The sequence below is a fragment of the Panthera uncia genome, chromosome A2 (assembly GCF_023721935.1).
Source record: "Panthera uncia isolate 11264 chromosome A2, Puncia_PCG_1.0, whole genome shotgun sequence".
Lineage (NCBI taxonomy): Eukaryota > Metazoa > Chordata > Mammalia > Carnivora > Felidae > Panthera > Panthera uncia.
In genome coordinates this window covers 24,429,680-24,450,194 of record NC_064816.1, presented here as the reverse complement: position 1 = coordinate 24,450,194, position 20,515 = coordinate 24,429,680, and the positions used below count along the sequence as shown (strand labels likewise).

The window sequence follows — 20,515 nt, the reverse complement described above, 5'->3', positions numbered from 1 at the left end:
CCTTAGAGTTTACTTTTAGACAAGTGTTTCTTTTTTTTTAATTTTTTAATGTTTATTTATTCTTGAGAGAGAGACAGTGTTTGAGTGGGGGAGGGTGAGAGAGAGAGGGAGACACAGAATCTGAAGCAGGCTCCAGGCTCTGAGCTGTCAGCACAGAGCCTGACGTGGCGCTTTAGACAAATGTTTCTAAAGGCTATTCTAAAATGCTATTTTAGATTTTAAAATCCGGTTAAGAGGTATATATCACTATTAGCTTTAGACTTCATGGTCACCTAGTTTTTACTAACAGTGAAACAGCCTAATCCTGTCTTAATGTCTCACCTTATTAGTCTCTTCCACATTGCACCCGCTTGCCCGTAACTCCAACTGAAAGTACAAAAATACATCCCTTTTCTGAGGAGACAAGCTTTAGCTTTCTTTTCTGAAAAGCAAAGCATGTTATTACTTGTTTATGAGTGGTTTTGCATATAGTAATGTTACATCTGTCCAAATAATAGTTTGATACTATTAAAGTCTCAGTAACAGTAAACGAAGTGTGTGTGCCAGTCCTCACTTTTTTTCCAGTCTTACATGATTAAAACATGAATTTTTAGATGAAGGTGATTTGATTATTTAAGTTTGCAACCAATTTCAGCCTTCTTCAGTAAAAATGTTATTCTGTCTTTTTCCCTTTCAAATGATATGTTCATTGTTTTCATAAAGGCCATTGCTTTTTGTGGGTCCAACCGGTACAGGAAAATCAGTGTATGTGAAGGATAAACTAATGAATCACTTGGAAAAGGACCAGTATTTCCCTTTTTATATTAATTTCTCTGCACGGACCAGTGCCAACCAGGTTCAGGTTAGTTTAAAGCCAGAAACATGGGTCAATAATGAACTTTTTTACCTTACTTGATTAGTTTTTAAAATTGTATATTAAGGGTGGGAGGGAGGGGAGGGTGGGTGATGGGTATAGAGGAGGGCATCTTTTGGGATGAGCACTGGGTGTTGTATGGAAACCAATTTGATAAATTATGAGCAGCTGTGTAAATCTTCTATAAATTTAAGTAAAACTAAAGAACTCTTGGTTTTTGCATTGTAAATAAGTTTCTGGGTTTTTTTTTTTTTTAATTTTTATTTAGTTTTGAGAAAGAGCACAAGTGGGAGCAGGGGAGGGACAGAGAGAGGGGAACAGAAGGTTCTAAGTGGGCTCTGTGCTGACAGCAGGGAGCCAGATGTGGGGCTCCATGACCTGAGTGGAAGTCAGGGGCTTAATTGCTTAATCAGCTAAGCCACCCAGGCACCCCTATAAGTAAGGTTTTAAAAACAAGTTTTAAGGCAAAAGTTCAAGAGAGCATTTTTTAAAAAATTTATGTTTCCATCTGTATTAATTAAATTTTGGGGTTGAATATTGATTTTTATTTTAAACTTGCCTATTTAAAAACAAAGGATAAGAGGCACCCCAGTTGAGGCGCCTGGGTGGCTCAATCAGTTAAGCAACCAACTCTTGATTTTGGCTCAGATCATGATCTTACGGTTCCTGGGATGGATCCCCAAGTCTGGCTCTGTGCTGACATTAGTGGGGACTGCTTGGGATTCTCTCTCTTCTGCTTTCTCTGCCCCTTCCTTGCTCACGCACACATGTGTGCACTCTCTCTCAAATAAATTTTGAAAACATAAAAGGACACCAACATAATAATGTTGGAACCACATTCAAAGGAACATTTTTGCATGATTGCTAAATTATTGAGCTTTGTCATCCTTTTTTATAAGCACCAGAAGAAGCCACAGTTGATTTCTTAACTGCAGAAGACACCGGGGGAGAGAAAGAGAGAACAAGAAATTTCAACTGTTCTTTTTAAACTTTCCTAGAGGGTCCCTAAGGGTGTTTACTGCCTACTGAAGCTCTGTCCATGAAAGATCTTTCAAACTGTGGATTTTTGTATGATCTTAGGTGACAATAGGTGACAGGAACCTAGCAGCTGGGCATCCCCATCTTTGTGCCAAGTTTAAAGTACTGCATGAGACCCTTTCTAGTCACCATTTTAATCATCCATGCCTAAATTCATGTGTGTCCATTCTCACATGACCTATGGGACTCATTTCTGTTGTTTTAAGCCTACAGAATTCCCTTAATTTCAGAGTCGTATAAATTTAGATTCATGCTTTTAGACATTAAGTTAAAGTTAATAGGTATGTTGGGGTATCCAATGAGGAAAATATTTTGCATTTGTGTGCAATATAAATATATAAATAGGTAGGTATGTAACAATTCTGAGCCCGTAGAAGAATTTCAGTAAATGCTTTTTGATGTTGAATATAAGGTTTGATATCACCCTAAAAATGAATAAATATAAACACACAAGAGTGCTTCTTGTCATTATTTCCTTATACAATTAGACTGTAAATTCTTTTTTTTCCCCCTAATGTTAAGTATGGCTTTAAATACTACTCTTCTTTATATTTTAGAATATTATTATGGCTAGATTGGATAAAAGACGCAAAGGAGTTTTTGGACCACCTATGGGAAAGAAGTGTGTAATTTTTATAGATGACATGAATATGCCTGCATTGGAGAAATACGGAGCTCAACCTCCTATTGAATTATTACGACAATTTTTTGACTGTGGGAACTGGTAACTATTTAACTCAAGTTTTAATTAGCCATGCTAAAGCCATTTTTGTTCTCTTTTTCTATTTGACTCACATCAAAGTAATACATGTTTTCAATATTTATGGAAAAAAATGGTTGCTTAGATTTTCCTCTACAGAAATTTTTAGAAGACTTTTCTATACCTTTTGATGACATTCTGTCCTCTGAACGTGTGAGTTAGATTACTGGGATGGGTAATCCGGTATTGGAAATGTATTTATTCAATAATGTAGTAAACTCTTTCCTTTTCAACTATTATTTTCAGTCACTGAAAATAACTTACAGATTACATCTTTCAAAGTTCCATTCTCCCAGGGCTGAGAATTTGTGGGTAGGCTTCAAACTAAGGAACCATAATCAGCACCCTATGCCTCTGCTGCTTTAAATTTCTGTATTTTATGTGACTGCCATATCTTTGAGATAGGACTGCCATATCTTTGAGAAAGATTTGTCAAAACCATTTTGGTTTTGACAGCAATTTCATAGATAATTCTTCCGCTCCCTCCATCCCATTTTTATGATGATATGATTAGTTTCCAATATGTGAGATATTGTATTTTTTAGTTAGGATTAGTAATTCTTCATTCCCTCCTCTTAAATATACTTCCCTAAGGCCCCAGTATGCATGGTTTTTCGTTTGTTTGTTTGTTTGTTTGTTAATCAAAGGCAAGGGTAGACTAATGTTGAAGCTAAGTCATATTTTTGAAATACATTTTTGTTATTACTACAGACCCTTGGAATCCTGCCTCCAGGAGATAACTCCTATTCCTTCAAGGTGTTTTTTTTTCTATACAAATACATTTTTATTTAAAAAAATTTTTTTTAACGTTTATTTATTTTTGGGACAGAGAGAGACAGAGCATGAACAGGGGAGGGGCAGAGAGAGAGGGAGACACAGAATCGGAAACAGGCTCCAGGCTCTGAGCCATCAGCCCAGAGCCCGACGCGGGGCTCGAACTCACAGACTGCGAGATCGTGACCTGAGCTGAAGTTGGATGCTTAACCGACTGAGCCACCCAGGCGCCCCTACATTTTTATTTTAAAAAACAGACATGTTATACAATGTTTTAGAACTTATTTTCACTTAAAAATTTATCTTGAGCACCACCTATTCATGTTGTTTATTTCATTCATTTTATTGGCCTTTTATTTTTTCATTTCATTGGCTTTTAATACAATTTAGTTGTGTAGATCCTGCCATAATTTATTTAACAAGCCCCCTACTGATAGTTATTAGGGTTGTTGCCAAAAACCAAGTCATATTTTCATACTTTTTGTTAGGAGTACTATTAGACTAAGGACTGCCTATATAGATTTCTCCCACATTCCCTGCCCCCTTTTTGTAAGAACTTCAATATTAAAGGACTTAATTGCCTGTTAGAAATAGGCACATTTTCACTCTGGTTCCAACTAAGTTGAGCCATTTATATATTCCTTTCTGATTAAAACTTCTTTGGAGCTTTGCTATTCCCCCATTGTGTCTCTCTTTACATAACAAAAGCATTACAGGTACTATGTAGGCATCTTTATGTGCTCTGAAGATAAGATCTGAGATGCGAAAACAAAATCAGGACTTTGCTGTAAGTAACCGGATGACTATATAATTTATTGTTCGGACTGGGACATTCCTAAGTACAAAAGGGGAGTGTTATTAATAATGACTCCAGGCAAGCACAAACCAGAATTGTCCTAGGCAAAATGGCATATGTGGTCACCCTACCTATAACCAGCTACAAACAAGAATGATCTCTCATCCATGCTTCTGGATTTGGAGTGAGGGAGGAAAAAGTAGAGAGTCAAACTGGAAAGGGAAGGGTAAAATGAAAGGACATTATAGATACCCAGAATTTGGCAACAGAATCAGTGTCACTGGAAGGAGAAATAGGACACTGCTTTAAAAAACATTCTCTTGGGGCGCCTGGGTGGCGCAGTCGGTTAAGCGTCCGACTTCAGCCAGGTCACGATCTCGCGGTCCGTGAGTTCGAGCCCCGCGTCAGGCTCTGGGCTGATGGCTCGGAGCCTGGAGCCTGTTTCCGATTCTGTGTCTCCCTCTCTCTCTGCCCCTCCCCCGTTCATGCTCTGTCTCTCTCTGTCCCAAAAATAAAAAATAAAAACGTTGAAAAAAAAAAAAATTAAAAAAAAAAAAAAAAAAAAAAAAAAAACATTCTCTTCTGGGGTCCGTGGGTGGCTCAGTTGGTTAAGCATCCGACTTAGCTCAGGTCATGATCTCGCGGTCAGTGAGTTCCAGCCCCGCGTTGGATTCTGTGCTGACAGCTCAAAGCGTGGAGACTCCTTTGGATTCTGTGTCTCTGGCTGTCTCTGCCCCTGCCCCACTTGCACTCTGTCTCTCTCAAAAATACATAAACATTAAAAAACACACACCACACACATTCTCTTCACAGACTGGTGGTTGCCTGAGGCAGGGGTTGGGGGATGGGTGAAATAGGTGAAGGGAGTCATAAGGTACAAATTTCCAGTTATATAATGGGTAAGTCTGAGGGATGTAATGGATAACATGGTGAATATAGTTAATAATACTGTATTGCATATTTGAAAGTAGCTAGGAGAGTGGATTTTGAAAGTTATCACAAGAAATATTTTGTCATCATGTGTAGTGATGGATGTTAACTTGACTTACTGGGGTAATTGTTTTGCAATATATACAAATATGGAATCATTATGTTGTGCACCTGAAAGGAATATAATGTTATATCAAATAAAAAAATATTTTTAATTATTTTTGTTTTTCTACTCCAAGCATTTTCTAGGGTTCTTCCCTTTATTTATTTAAAACAAATTTTAAATGTTTGTTTATTTTTGAGAGATAGAGGCGGGGGAGGGGCAGAGAGAGGGAGACAGAATCCGAAGCAGGCTCCAGGCTCTGAGCTGTAGGCATGAAGCCCAATGCAGGGCTGAAACCCACGAACCAGGAGATCATGACCTGAGCTAAAGTTGGACACTCAACTGACTGAGCCATCCAGTACCCCTAGGGTTCTTTCTTTTAGAGACGCTAAAATCAGATTACATTTCTAGGCAGATCAACATTTCATTCTATCTTTACTGGCTTATAACTGATTGCTTTGGAATTTTTATGTGCTTTCAAGGTATGACCTTAAGGATACAAGTAAAATCACATTGGTTGACATAGAGCTGATGGCTGCCATGGGCCCTCCAGGTGGTGGAAGAAATCCAGTCACTCCTCGTTTTATTCGACATTTCAACATCTGCTCTATTAATACTTTCAGTGACGAAACTATGGTCCGAATCTTCTCCTCAATTGTAGCATTCTACCTTAGGACTCATGAGTTTCCTCCAGAGTACTTTTTAATTGGGAACCAACTTGTCAGTGGGACAATGGAGGTGAGCAAATAATGCAATATAAAATGTTTTAGTATTTCATATATTCCTCATTTGGTCCTTTTTTTTTTTAACATTTTTTTCTTAGTCATTTACTTTGGTCTTTGGTATCTAAGAAACTGTTAAGGAGGCTTGAGAACAGGAAGATCAGAGGCTTTGAAATCAGGGAATCTAACTGGGTTTGAGCCTTGATTGCTATTTCCTAACTATAAGTGGCCTAGAGAAAGTAATTTGAACTTCTAGAAACTCAGTTTTTTAATCACTAACATGGAAGATAGCACCTATTTCACAAGGTTGTTATAAGGAAATAATTTAGAATCAGTATCTGCCACACCACAGGGGTTTCCCTAATTGTTAGGTTTCTACCCTGGTGTTTATTAATTTTCTTTTTCTTCCCTTCTAATTTGCATGTTTGTCTTTAAAAAGAAATAGAGGGAGTGCCTGGCTGGCTTATTTGGTAGAGCATGCAACTCTTGATCTTGGGGTTGTGAGTTCTAGCCCCACATTGGGCATAGAGCCTAGATAGATAGATAGGGAGATAAATAGGTGAGATAGATAGGGAGATAAATAGGGGAGATAGGGAGATAGGGAGATGGTGAGGGTGGGGGACTTTAGCTTATGAATGCATCCTTTTTAGTCATACAACATAATTTAGGAGTAGCAGTGAAAAAATATAATAGTAAGGAAACACAAGGGTGGGAACAGAAAACAAGACTGCCTAATGGCTTTGCATAATTCAGGGTGTGTTATCTGCCTCTACTCAGAGGGCATAGCCAGCCTCATCACCAATGGTAAAACGGAAAATTGTATAGAAGGTAAGTGAGTGATAGATCACTGAACTAAGCTTTCTGGAGCGTTGATAAAGTGGGGTTCACTGTGGGATCACTGCAACCAGAAGCACAACACTCCCTAGAATCATTCCATCAGTTTCCGAGAGCATTGTGTCTTTCTGAAGTTTCTCCCTTACTCTGGTGGAAAATTTGTGCTGTTAAAATAGAGAAACTATGAGTAAAGGGATAGTGCATTGAAAGTACTAAACTTATTCTGATACAGAAAAGTTCTTCTATTTATAAAATATGTTATATGTATTTCAGACATCTCCTGGAAAAAGAAGGGAGTTGGTGAGGCAGAAAGGGATCCTTTTTTTTTTTGAAGCATTTTAGACCTACCACATTGCAGATGCTGGGAGGGGGGGATAATCATAGAACACAGACAAATAAAAAAATAATTTCACTTGAGGTTTTCTGGGGGGCTATATTATAAAAAGACTTAATTTACTTATAGAAAATATTCAAGTTTATTTGGTGAATTTAGCAAATAGTAAAAACATACATTATTTCCATATTATAGCCAATTGAGATAGAAGGGAGAAGAGGCAGAGAGAAAATAAGAGCAAAGGGAAGGAAGAGGATACATTGATTTGTTTTGAAGTCAAGGGTAGCCAAAGGAAATTGTTTCATCCTAGCCCCCATTTGGAATGATTCAGAATGAGTTATCTGGTTTCACTCTCTACTAAAGTTTTTGCTAATTATTTAATCACAGGGCATTCAGCTTTAAATGGAACAACTGTAATAACTGGGAAATAAATGCATGGTCACTTCTTGGGCTTGGATGGAATTTGATAATATTAAGTTCCTTCGACTTCATAATGCCTGCTATAAACCAAAAAAAAAAAAAAAAAAAAAAAAAGCTGTGTGCCATGCTAGACTGGGTACTATACAATTTTCTAAACCAATATAATTTTTTTAAGTTTATTTACTTATTTTGAGAGAGATCATGAGAGCATGTGTGTGAGCAGAGGAGGAGCAGAGAGAGAGGGAGAGAGAATCCCAAGCAGGTTCTGTGCTGTCCAGTAGTGTGGAGCCCAATGTGGGGCTCAATCTCACAAAACCGTGAGATTATGACCTGAATTGAAAGCAAGAGTCAGACACTTAACCAGCTGAGCCACCCAGGTGCCCCCAAACCAATATAATCTGATAGAATAAATAAAATATTTCATATTATATACTATTTGTTACATGACTTTGCTTATTATAATCATTATATTGTTCCATTGTTGTTTTTCATATGCAGGTATATAAACAATCCATGGAAAATCTTTTGCCCACTCCCACAAAATCCCATTACACTTTCAACTTGCGGGATTTTTCACGTGTCATCCGGGGCTGCTTACTCATTGAAAAAGATGCTGTGGAGAGCAAACACACCATGACCCGCTTGTTTGTGCATGAAGTTCTCCGGGTGTTTTATGACCGCCTCGTTAATAACGAGGATCGATACTGGCTGTTCAATTTAATCAAAGCTGTTATAAAGGACCATTTTAAAGAATCATTTGATGGTGTCTTTTCACATTTGAGGAGAGATAATGCACCCGTGAGTATATTTAGTGATTGTATACATATTAAGTTAAAACAGTACAATAGCATGAATTGTGACAATCAACCTATCTTTAAAAAATACTGTCTCCTCTTAACAATCAAATTCTTTTCACTTCCCTCAATGATAGGTGTTTATTTTGAGATTTGTCTTCAGGGGAAATATATATGTAACATAGAAGTTATTTAAAGAATAAAACCTTATATGATAGGGATTAAATGATATAATAAATGCAAAGTACTTAACATGGTGACCATCCCTTAGTAACTACTCAATAAGTGAGAGTCACTCAGAATGACTTTTCTAGGCTCTTGGGGGAAAATCTTATATAACAGAAAAATTTCTGTTCTTTTTGTTTTTTGAGGATATAATATAATTTTAGGAATTAATTTTATAAGTATATTATTTACCTCTCCATTTAAAAGAATTATTTAATTGATAATCATCCTATAACATAGATAAAACAAAATTTTATGTAATATTTCCTTCAATTTATTTTATAAGATGTTGAATTTTGTAACGTGTTGATTTTCATTCTATAGATTTCTGAAGGAGACTTGAGAAATCTCATGTTTGGTGATTATATGAATCCTGATCTTGAAGGAGACGACAGACTTTATGTTGAAATTCCAAATATTCATCATTTTAGTGACATTGTGGAACAATGCTTAGATGAGTATAATCAAACTCACAAGACAAGAATGAATCTTGTCATTTTTAGGTACCTACATTTGGTGTTCATGGTGGAAATTGCTATTTGTAAAATTTTTCTGTGAAATACTTAAAATGTATGAAAAGATTTATATAAAGAAAAATATGGTAGATAATCTTGTACTGGTCATGCAGCTTAAGACATAAAAAATTAGAAATTTATTTGAAGTCCCTTGTGTAGTCAATCCTGTCTCTCTGCATCCCCATCATACCCTGTAGGAGTAAAAGGAACTCATGTCATGTGCTTTTTACTACACATGTGTGTTCCTGAATATATATGCACAGTCTTATTTAGCATGTTTAATTTTTTTAAAGAGTTGTCTTCTTTTTTTTTTGAGAGACAGAGCCTGAGCAGGGCAGGGGCAGAGAGAGGGAGATAGAATCTGAAGCAGGCTCCAGGCTCTGCTCTGATCTGTCAGTACAGAGCCCAATGTGGGGCTCAAACCCGCAAACTGGGGAATCATGACCTGAGCTGAAGTCAGATGCTTAACTGACCAAGCACCCAGGTGCCCCTGATTTTGCATGTTTAAAACTTTTATAAATAATATACTGTATACATTCTTCAGGTTTTTTCCATATTGTTTGTGAGAGTCACAACAAATGAGTTTTTACTACTAACACAATGTGGTCATTCTTCTGAGATGGACTTTTAGGTGACTTTCTAGTTTTTGCAGTTATAAAAAAAAGATTTGAATATTCATGTCTCTTTGGGTACATGTGTTAGAATTTCTCTAGGTTATATTCCTAAAAGTGAAATTATTGTATTATGGTGTGTAAGGATCTTCTACTTTACTAAGTTTTGCTGAAGTATCTTCAAAAATGATTAAGAGTTTCCATTGTTCTTCACCCTTGCCAACACTAGGATTGCCAGACTTGATAAGTTTTGCCAATCTAAAGGAGAGTGGAATGGTATCTCACTGTGGCTCCAATTTTAATTTCCCTAATTACTAATGAGGCTGGGTCTTCACAGAAATTGTTAATTTTGTAGATAACTGATTTTCTATTTCTCACATATAAATCCTAGTATTAAAAGATTGAAGAGGGGTTCCTGGCTAGTTCAGTTTGTAGAGCGTGTGACTCTTGATCTTGGAGCTGTAGGTTCAAGCCTCACGTTGGGTGTAGGTATTACTTAAAAATAAATCTTAAAAAAAGATTGAAGAGATGTTTTTAACAAAAACAGTGATATGCTTTCAGTATAAGTGGTTACAACTGCATTTCATTTCTATAATTTGTACATTACAGTTCCTGAATTTGTACTTTAGTTTTCCTTTGCATCAAATGATTCAATGGTAACGTCTTTTGAAAAACCGCACTTTTTGACGATTATCTCTTTAAAATTAGGGTAATAACATGGGATAGCAAAGTTCATCCTTCCAAGAATATAAAATAATAGTTACCTGTAAATATACATTTACATTCGTGTTTTCAAGTATAATAATATTGATATCTCATAGGTATGTATTGGAACATTTATCACGAATATGTCGAATTCTAAAGCAGTCAGGTGGAAATGCCTTGCTTGTTGGACTTGGAGGCAGTGGTCGTCAATCTTTAACCCGTCTGGCTACATCCATGGCAAAAATGCAGATTTTCCAACCAGAAATTTCTAAAAGCTATGGTATGAATGAGTGGAGAGAGGATTTGAAGGTAAAATTATGAAGAAACCTGGTGTCTAAAATAATTATCAGTGCTGTGAAGAGAGAGCCAACCTGTATAGCTGTGTGCTGACTACGTTGGTGACGATGATAATATTATCCATAGAGCAGTAACTGTGTGTGCTGAGCACTGCTCTAAGTGCTTTAAATACGCGATCTCATTCTGTAGGTACAACAATTCAGTGAAGCAGGTATGGTTGTCTCTGTTTTACTGATGAGGAAACTGAAGTTGAGGGAAGGTATCCACAGCAGAGCAGGATTTATCATTTGTCTTTTCCACTGCAGCTGCTGATTCTATCTTTATTCTAGTTCAGAGAGGTCTCATTTCCGATAAATCTATGTTTTCCAGCAGATTGTTAAACGTGAACCCTGATGGTGATGATGGTGTCATTAATGTTGCCCAATTAATGTTGCTTTCCCAGTAAACCAATAGAATAGTGGGGTAGATGCCTGGGGCTTCATCCTCACATGCCTCACATCCCTCACAGAAGGGAGATGATGCAAAATGAAAAATAGAAAGATTGATGGACTTTTTTCACTTACACTCACCCTCACATATGAAGTTTCTATAGCCTAAAAGTTAGCCTAGAGAGCTGGATATGGAAGTGGTAGAATCCAAGCTGATATCAAAGAGGTTTACCTAGACACAGAGCAAAAAATTACAGTGTTTCTTTTTCTGCTCTCACTTTAGAGGAAAATTTTTGATACATTTACTACCAAATGAACTAACAGGTTGAGAAAGCAGACTTCTTCAGTAGATAGAACATAGACTTTAAAGTTAGGCAGACTCAGTTTTAATTACTGCTTTGCATGTTTTGTTAGCTATCTTGAGCATGTTACTAAATCTATTTGTACTTTAATTTTTCATTTTTAAATGTTTATTTTTGAGAGAGAGAGAGAGAGACAGAGAGAAACAGAGCATGAGTGGGAGAGGGGCAGAAAGAGAGGGAGACACAGAATCCAAAGCAAGCGCCAGGTTCTGAGCTGTCAGCACAGAGTCTGACACGGGGCTCGAACCTGTGAACTGGGAGATCATGACCTGAGCCGAAATCGGACAGTTAACTGACTGAGCCACCCAGGCAGAGCCACCCAGGCACCCCACTTCATTCATTTTTAAGAATTTATTTTAGGTTATACAATTTGTTGGCATACAATTGTTAATAGTATTCTACTCAATTAATTATTTATTAATTTATTATTTTTTTAATTTTTAATTTTAGAGTGAAAGGAGTGCACAGAAACAGGGAAGAGGGGCAGAGAGGGAGAGAGAGAATCGTAAGCAGACTCCACACTCAGCGTGGAGCCTGACACAAGGCTTGATCCTATGACACTAAGATCATGACCTTAGCCAAAATCAAGAGTCAGACCCTCAAACAACAGAACCATCCATGCTCCCTCTTATAATCCTTTTTAATTTTTGTAGCATGGGTTGTAATGTCCCCTCTTTCATTTCTAATTTTAGTTATTTGAATCTTCTTTCTTTTTTCTTAATCTTGCTAGATTTTATTAATTTTGTTGGTTAAAAAAAACCCTCTAAGTTCCACTGATTTTTTTAATCCCCTATTTTGTTTACCTCTAATCTTTATTGCTTCCTTTTTCTTGCTAGCTTTGGATTTGGTTTATTCAATTTTTGAGGTTCTATGAGGTGTAAAATTAGACTGTTGACTTGAGATCTTTCTTCTGTTTTGATGTGTTTGCAGCTATAAACTTCCCTCTTAGCACTGCTTTTGCTGCATTTCCTAAGTTTTGGTATGTTGACTTTTCATTTTCATTTCTTTCAAGAAATTTTCTAATTTCCCTTGTGATTTCTTCTTTGATCTATTGTTTAATAGTGTGTTGTTTAATTGCCATGAATTTGCAGATTTTCCAGTTTTCCTTCTGTTGATTCATAGTTTCGTTCCATTGTGATTAGAACAGGTGCTTGATTTGGTATCAGTTTTCTTAAATTTGTTAAGACTTGTTTGTGGCATAATATGTGATCTGTCCTGGAGAATGTCCTATGTGCATTAGAGAAGAAGGTATATTCTGCTCTTGTTGGGTAGAGTGTTCTATATATGTCTGTCAGGTCCAGTTTGTTTATAGTATTGTTCAAATACTCCTTTTCCTTATTGACATTTTGTCTGGTTCTTCTAGCCCTTATTACAAGTGAACGTTGAAGTTTCCTCCTATTGTGTTGCTATTTCTCCCTTCAATTCTGTCATTGTTTCATATATTTAGGGGAAGAAAAATTAAGTTTATTTATTTATTTTGAGAGAGAGAGAGAGCATGAGCAGATGCTTAACCAGCTGAGCCACCCAGGCACCCCTGCTTCATATACTTAGTAGCTCTTCTGTTTTGTGCATAAATATTTATAATTGTTACATCTTCCTGATGAATTGACCCTTTGATCATTATGTAATGTTTCCTGTCCCTTATAACAGCTTTTTACTATTTTGTCTGGTATTAGTATAGCTGCCCTGCTCTCCTCTGGTTACCATTTTCATGGAACATCTTTTCCATTATTTCACTTTCAACCTATGGTGTGCCCTTCGGTCTAAAGTGAGTCTCTTCTAGGCAGCATATCATTGGGTCCTGTTTTTAAAATCCATTCTGCAAAACTATATATTCTGATTGGGGAATTTAATCCATTTGCATTTGAAGTCGTTGCTAATAGGGAAGGATTTACTGTTGGTGTTTTGTTTGTATTTGGCTTTTTTTTTTTCTCAAGTTAATTAACATACAGTGTAGTCTTGGCTTCAGGAGGAGAATACAGGGATTCATCACTTACATATAATACCCAGTGCTCATCCCACCAAGTGCCCTCCTCAATGCCCATCACCCATTTTCCCTACCCCCGTCAAACCTCAGTTTGTTCTCTGTTTTTAAGAATCTCTTATGGTTTGCCTCCCTCTCTGTTTCAGCCTTATTTTTCCTTCCCTTCCCCTATGTGTATTTGGCATTTCTGAATGTTTGTACCTTTTTCGTCCCTCCTTTGCTCTCTTACTGCCTCCCTTTGTGTTTTGTTGATTGTTGGTAGTGGCATGCTTTTTTTTTTTTTTTTAATTTTTTTTTTTTTCAACGTTTATTTTATTTTTTGGGACAGAGAGAGACAGAGCATGAACGGGGGAGGGACAGAGAGAGAGGGAGACACAGAATCGGAAACAGGCTCCAGGCTCTGAGCCATCAGCCCAGAGCCTGACGCGGGGCTCGAACTCACGGACCGCGAGATCGTGACCTGGCTGAAGCTGGACGCTTAACCGACTGCGCCACCCAGGCGCCCCGGTAGTGGCATGCTTTGACTCCCTTCTCATTTATAGAATATACACAAAACTAGATTTTTGGGGAGGGGGAGGGAGTTACTATTGTGATTACATAAGATATCCTAAAGTAGTAATCTATTTTAAACTTGTAACAACTGCAATCACATACAAAAACTACTCCTTTACAAAACGGACACACAAAACCTACTCCTTTACATCTGCCCCCCCCTTTATGTTTTTGATGTCACAAATTATGTCTTTATAGACTGTGTACTCATTAACATAAAGGTTTATAAAGGTTTTTGTGCTTTTGTCTTCTAGATTCTATACAGGAATTATTTTTTTTAATTTTTTTAATGTTTTTATTTATTTTTGACACAGAGAGAAAGAGCACGAGTGGGGGAGGGGCAGAGAGAGAGAGAGACACAGAATTTGAAGCAGGCTCCGGGCTCCCAGCTGTCAGCACAGAGCCTGATGCAGGGCTTGAACTCACGAACTGCGAGATCATGACCGGAGCCGAAGTTGGACGCTCAACCGACTGAGCCACCCAAGCGCCCCTCTATACAGGAATTAAAAGTGAATTTATACACTAAAATCACAATAATACAGAGTTCTATATTTGTCCATATGTTTACTGGAGAACTTCATATTTTCATATGGCTTTGTGTTGCTGTCTAGCATCCTTTCTTTCTGTTTATTAATGTTTATTTATTTTGAGAGAGAGAGAGAGAGAGAGTGTGTGCATGCACATGGGTGTGCTCAAACAGGAGAGGCACAGAGAGTGAGGAAGAGAGAGTCCCAAGCAGGCTCCATGCTCAGTGAGGAGCCCGACATAGGGCTCGATCCCACAACCATGAGATCATGACCTGAGCCAAAATCAAGAGACAGTTGCCAGACTGAGCCACCCAGGCGTCCCTAGCATCCTTTCATTTCAACTTGAAGGACTCCCTTTAGTATTTCTTTATTTTTAAAATTTTTTTGAAGGTTTTAATTTAAAAAATTTTAAAAAATTTTTATTTTAGAGAGAGTGTGTGTGAGCAGGGCAGAGGGGCAGAGGGAGAAAGAATCTTAAGCAGGCTGCACACTCAGCATGGAGCCTGATGCAGGGCTCAGTCCCATGACCCTGAGATCATGACCTGAGCCAAAACCAAGAGTAAGACACTCAACTGACTGAACCACCCAGGCACCCCTCCCTTTAGCATTTCTTGAAGGGCACATCTAGTGTTAATGAATTTCCTCAGCTTTTATCTGAGAAGATCTTAATTTCTTTATAGTTTTGAAGGACAGTTTTTCCAGATACAGTATTCTTGGTGGACAGATTTTTCTTTTCTTTCAGCACTTTGAATATATTATCCTACTCCCCTCTTGCCGAGGTTTCTGCTAACAAATATGCTGATAATATCATGGAAGCTCCCTTGTGTGTGGTGCATTGTTTTTCTCTTGCTGTTTTCAAGGTTCCCTTTTTATTTGTGACTCTCAACAGTTCAATTATAATGTGTCTTGTTGTGTGAGTCTATTTGGGTTTTAGTTGGAGTTTGTTGAACTGCTTGATTTTTTTAAATTTTTTTAAATATTTATTTGGGAGAGAGAGAGAGCATGAGCAGGAGAGGGGCAGAGAGAGAGAGGGAGACACAGAATCAGAAGCAGGCTCCAGGCTCTGAGCTGTCAGCACAGAGTCCAAAGCGGGGCTCAAACTCATGAACTGCAAGATCACAACCTGAGCCAAAGTTGGCTGCTTAACCGACTGAGCCACCCGGGGGTCCCTGAGCTTCTTGAATTTCTATTTCTACCTCATTTGTTCACCTCTATCCTCAGATTTTAGAATTTCTTTGAATAAGTTATCTGCCTTTTCTCCCCTGTCTTTTCTTTTTCGTGCTCCCATAATGTGTATCCCATTATGTATGTATACCATCTCACTTAGTGGTATCCCATAAGACTCTTTCTAAGTTATTTTTTAATAGTTTATATTTGTTTTGACATTCCCATTTTGTCCATGCACCATTTTCCTGACTTCCTTTAGTTGTCTATCTGTATTCTCTGTTAGCTCATTGAGCATCTTTAAAAGTTATTTTGAGTTTCTTGTTATGTAGTTCTTAGATCTGTTTTGTTGTTGTTGTTGTTGTTGTTATTTTAGGGTTTATTTTGTTTTTGTTTCTGATTGGGCCATGTTTTCCTGTTTCCTTGTATGTCTTGTGATCTGTTGAGTTTTGAGCACTCGATAAACTGCCACCTTTCCCAGTCTTTATAGACTGGCTTCATGCAGGGTGGAATCTTCACCAATCACCATGTTAGAAAATCTGGGACTTCTCAGAACTTTTTTTTGGGGGGTACATCTTTTTTATGGGTTGTGCATGCGCTTTTGTGTACTCTAGTATATACAGGTGCCTTGGGCTATCTTAATTTCCTGTTTCTTCTCATGATCTGTTGGTATTGGTTTTTGTTGTATTCCACTGCCCCTAATCTCTTGCTCCCCCTGGCACCTTCCTGTGGAACTTCAGAGTCTCTGCTGCTCCATTTTGCAAGGGCACTTGCCTCTGTTTTCAGTGGACTCCAACCTCATATCAAAACTAAGCCCTGTTCCCATAAGTGCCCTAAGACAGGTGAGACAGAAATCAGTGCCTCAGGTGGCCCCTAGACAAGCCAGAATGCTCAAAGTAATTCAACTCTATTCCTTCTGCCTTGAAGAAAAAGCTCTTTAAAAAAAAATCTGATATGATTAGATATAATACTTATTTAAAAGCTACCTTTACTAGTTTTGTTGATAGAAAAGTATTTCTAGGAACACACCAACTTCCATATTGGAGGATGACTTTTATGGGAAAGGCATAATTTTGTATATATTAACATTCAGCATTTATTTAAGTGATATGATTTATTTAAAAGATATAATCTAGAAGTAGAAGTTTATTTTAAAAATCATTTGCTGGGGGTGCCTGGGTGGCTCACTCAGTTAAGCGGCCGACTTCAGCTCAGGTCATGATCTCACAGTTTGTGGGTTTAAACCCCGCATTGGGCTCTGTGCTGGTAGCTCAAAGCCTGGAGCCTGTTTCAGATTATGTGTCTCCCTCTCTCTGCTCCTCCCCCTCTCACATTCTATGTTTGTCTCTCAAAAATAAAATAAATAAACATTAAAAAATGTAAAAATCATTTGGGTACCTGGGTGGCTCAGTTGGTTGAGCATCTGACTTTGGCTCAGGTCATGATCTCGCGGTTTGTGAGTTCAAACCCTATGTCAGGCTCTGTGCTGACAGCTCAGAGCCTGGAGCCTGCTTCAGATTCTGTGTCTGTCTCTCTCTGTTCCTCGCCTGATCACACTCTGTCTCTCTCCCTCTCAAAAATAAATAAAGATTAAAAATAAATAAATAAATAAATAAAAATTTGCAGAGAAGTAATGCTGTTTTCACCTGAAATATATCTAGTGGAATACTGGCAAATGTTTAACAACCAACTCTCCAGGGGGTTCAGGAGAACCTCTGGCATTTCACAATTTCTGTGGTGTAAAAACTCCTACCATGGATGATTGAAACTCATGCATGGATGATGTCACTGAAAACAGAGCTGGGAAGAGTTCTGTGTTTGAGTACCATTATATGGTATTTTACTGTATAGACAACAATAAATTTAAATAATTTCCATAAGATAAATAGTAGCAAATATAAGAAGTGATAAGATTTATGTTTTGTTACCTTTGTTATTATAATTATAAGCTTATATAATTTAATTTTTAATGCTGTGTCTAAAAATCTTCTCACAAGTTTTGAAATTTTAACGATTAGTTCTAGCATCCTAAACAAGTCTGCTCCACTCTGCCACTGAGTCCATATCTTTATATTAATTGGGAATCTTTGGTTACAATTGACAACACAACACAAAACAAAAAACCAACTTAAGCAAAATATGGAGTAATTGGCTTACATGACAGAAGGGTCCAGAGGTAGATAGGGCATTGATATGGCTGAATTTAGGAGCTCAAATTAAGCTCTCAGTAATTACTCTATCTCCTGGCACTGCTCTCCTCTATTTGGTTCCTTCTCCAACAGACTCATTCCATGAGACAACACTGTTGGCCCCTAGCAGTTTTAGATTACTGGTCTTTATATCTTCCCTCTCAGAATGACAGAGATTCTTTCTGTTTTCAAATCCATCTTAGTCCCTAAAGTAAGAATCTGATTGGGCTGTCTTAAAATCATGCCCTCCTCTGAATCAACGACTATGTCTACAGGCTCAGGAAACTCTGACTAGTTGGGGTTTCCTACTCAGGGGATGGGAAAATTGGAGACCCTGAAAAATAGCCCCATCAGAAGTGGAAAGAGGTACCACTCTAAAATTGAGATATCATTCTCAAAAGAAGGGAAAGGAAGGGAAAGCAAAAACAACAGATGTGTACCACATTCTGCTTACAAGTATATTTTTATTTTAAGGTTCTATTAAGGGACGTGGGCATGAAGGGCCAGAAGACAGTCTTTCTAATCACGGACACTCAGATTAAAGAGGAAGCTTTTCTAGAGGATATTGACAGTGTGCTCAATACTGGAGAAGTACCTAACATTTTTGCTGCAGATGAAAAACAGGAAGTGATGGAGGTAAATGCTTTTTAGGGAGTGCCACTCCCAGCACAGAAATGTTCTTGTCTAGCAACTTTTTCTCTGCTCTTCAGGATAAGTACAGCTTGTGAATAGGATTTTTGTAATTAAAAAATTTAAAGTATACTATTTTAATATATCTTTTTTTTTTGGTAAACTTCAAATGGCTTCTACCATAGTTATGAGACAGAATTTTTATAATTCATTTTTTCCTAATGATGACAATTTCATCTCTTTTATTTAGTATGTCTTATGAGTGATTAGACATTTTAAATCCCATCTTAGGGTTGCAAAGATAAGAAAAAATAGAACTTTGAAACACTGCTTGAATAGCTGTTATGGTTTACCACTGGTTAACAAATTTTTTAAAAATTAGTAAAGACAAGTCCTAAAGTACTAAAGTAGTTTTAGTAAAACTGCTTGTCTTAATTCTGACGTGTGAAAATCGTGCTTTGTGATTTAATAGACAAAAAAAGATAGTTGTGAAATGCCAACACGTTTTTTTTTCTTTTAATTTTTTTTTCAACGTTTTTTATTTATTTTGGGGACAGAGAGAGACAGAGCATGAACGGGGGAGGGACAGAGAGAGAGGGAGACACAGAATCGGAAACAAGCTCCAGGCTCCGAGCCATCAGCCCAGAGCCTGACGCGGGGCTCGAACTCACAGACCGCGAGATAGTGACCTGGCTGAAGTCGGACGCTTAACCGACTGCGCCACCCAGGCGCCCCTGAAATGCCAACACGTTTGATGTCCTCTCCTTCTACCCCCATTTCTAATATCTTCCTACACAAGATCTCTACTAGTGCTTTTTCTTTCTTGTTGCTATAACTACTTTTACCCATAGAATGTATCACTCATAGCTGGATGCTTCATTTCAGTTTCCAGAGATAACATCTGTAGTAAAATGGATTCACCCTAGTAGTTGAAGCACCTGCATTTCTCTTGTATGGGATGGAACTAATATATATACATGATAGTTCCTCCTACATAGGGTTGTTGTGAGGTCTGAAAGTCAAATGAAATGAAGCATTTATGGAGCATTAGGTACTTAGAAAACCCTCAGTAAATGGTATCTTACCAGTCTGTGCCCTGGGGTGGGGAAGGAGAAAAGGAGTAAAGAAAAGATCCCAAGTTCTCTCTTTCATCTGGGTAATGTCAAGGATGTGGCCAAGACTGATGAAAAAAATAGTGACTTTCCTAATTCATAGGATAAATTCATCCCTTTACTCTCATCCAAGAAATAGCCACCCCTGGGGAGTGGGTATTCCTAAGCTTTGCTAAACTTTCCTGTTCACTTTAGCTATTTATTTTTTCATCTTGTCATGTTGCTACAAAACTTTTCCATTGCTTCAGTATTTTGTTTGAAAAGATAAATAAAATTGATAAACCTTTAATTTTTTTGAAAAGATAAACAAAAATGAGAAACCTTTATTTTTTCAAGATTGGTTTAATATTTTTTGAAATTTAAATCCAAATTATTTAACATATAGTGTGATAATAATTTCAGGAATAGATTTTAGTGATTCATCACTTACATATAACACCCAGTGCTAATCCCAACAAGTGTCCTCCTTAATGCCCTTACTCCTTTAGCCCTTTCCCTCACCCAGCACCCACCAGCAACCCTCAGTTTGTTCTCTTATTTAAGAGTCTCTTAGGATTTGTCTCCCTCTCTGTTTTTATATTATTTTTGCTTCCTTTCCCTTATGTTCATCTGTTTTGTATCTTAAATTCCACATATGAGTGAAGTCATATGATATTTGTCTTTCTCTGGCTGACTAATTACACTTAGCATAATACACTCTAGTTCCATCTACATTGTTACAAATGGCAAGATTTCATTCTTTTTGATTGCTGAGTAATATTCCAGTGTGTGTGTGTGTGTGTGTGTGTGTGTGTGTGTGTGTACCACATCTTCTTTATCCATTCATAAGTCGATGGACATTTGGGCTCTTTCCATA

General features: G+C 37.5%; 1 protein-coding gene across 2 annotated transcripts in view; it reads left to right on the top strand.

Moving 5' to 3' along the window:
- Window positions 1-20,515, top strand: part of DNAH12 (dynein axonemal heavy chain 12) — a 217,434-nt gene that overhangs the window by 99,951 nt on the left and 96,968 nt on the right. For both annotated transcript variants that reach the window (XM_049640747.1, XM_049640745.1), the window contains 7 exons: window positions 703-841; window positions 2,449-2,615; window positions 5,737-5,992; window positions 8,063-8,362; window positions 8,908-9,086; window positions 10,531-10,723; window positions 18,392-18,553. In XM_049640747.1, coding sequence (XP_049496704.1) covers window positions 703-841; window positions 2,449-2,615; window positions 5,737-5,992; window positions 8,063-8,362; window positions 8,908-9,086; window positions 10,531-10,723; window positions 18,392-18,553 — 1,396 coding nt within the window. The remainder of the gene's footprint in view (window positions 1-702; window positions 842-2,448; window positions 2,616-5,736; window positions 5,993-8,062; window positions 8,363-8,907; window positions 9,087-10,530; window positions 10,724-18,391; window positions 18,554-20,515) is intronic.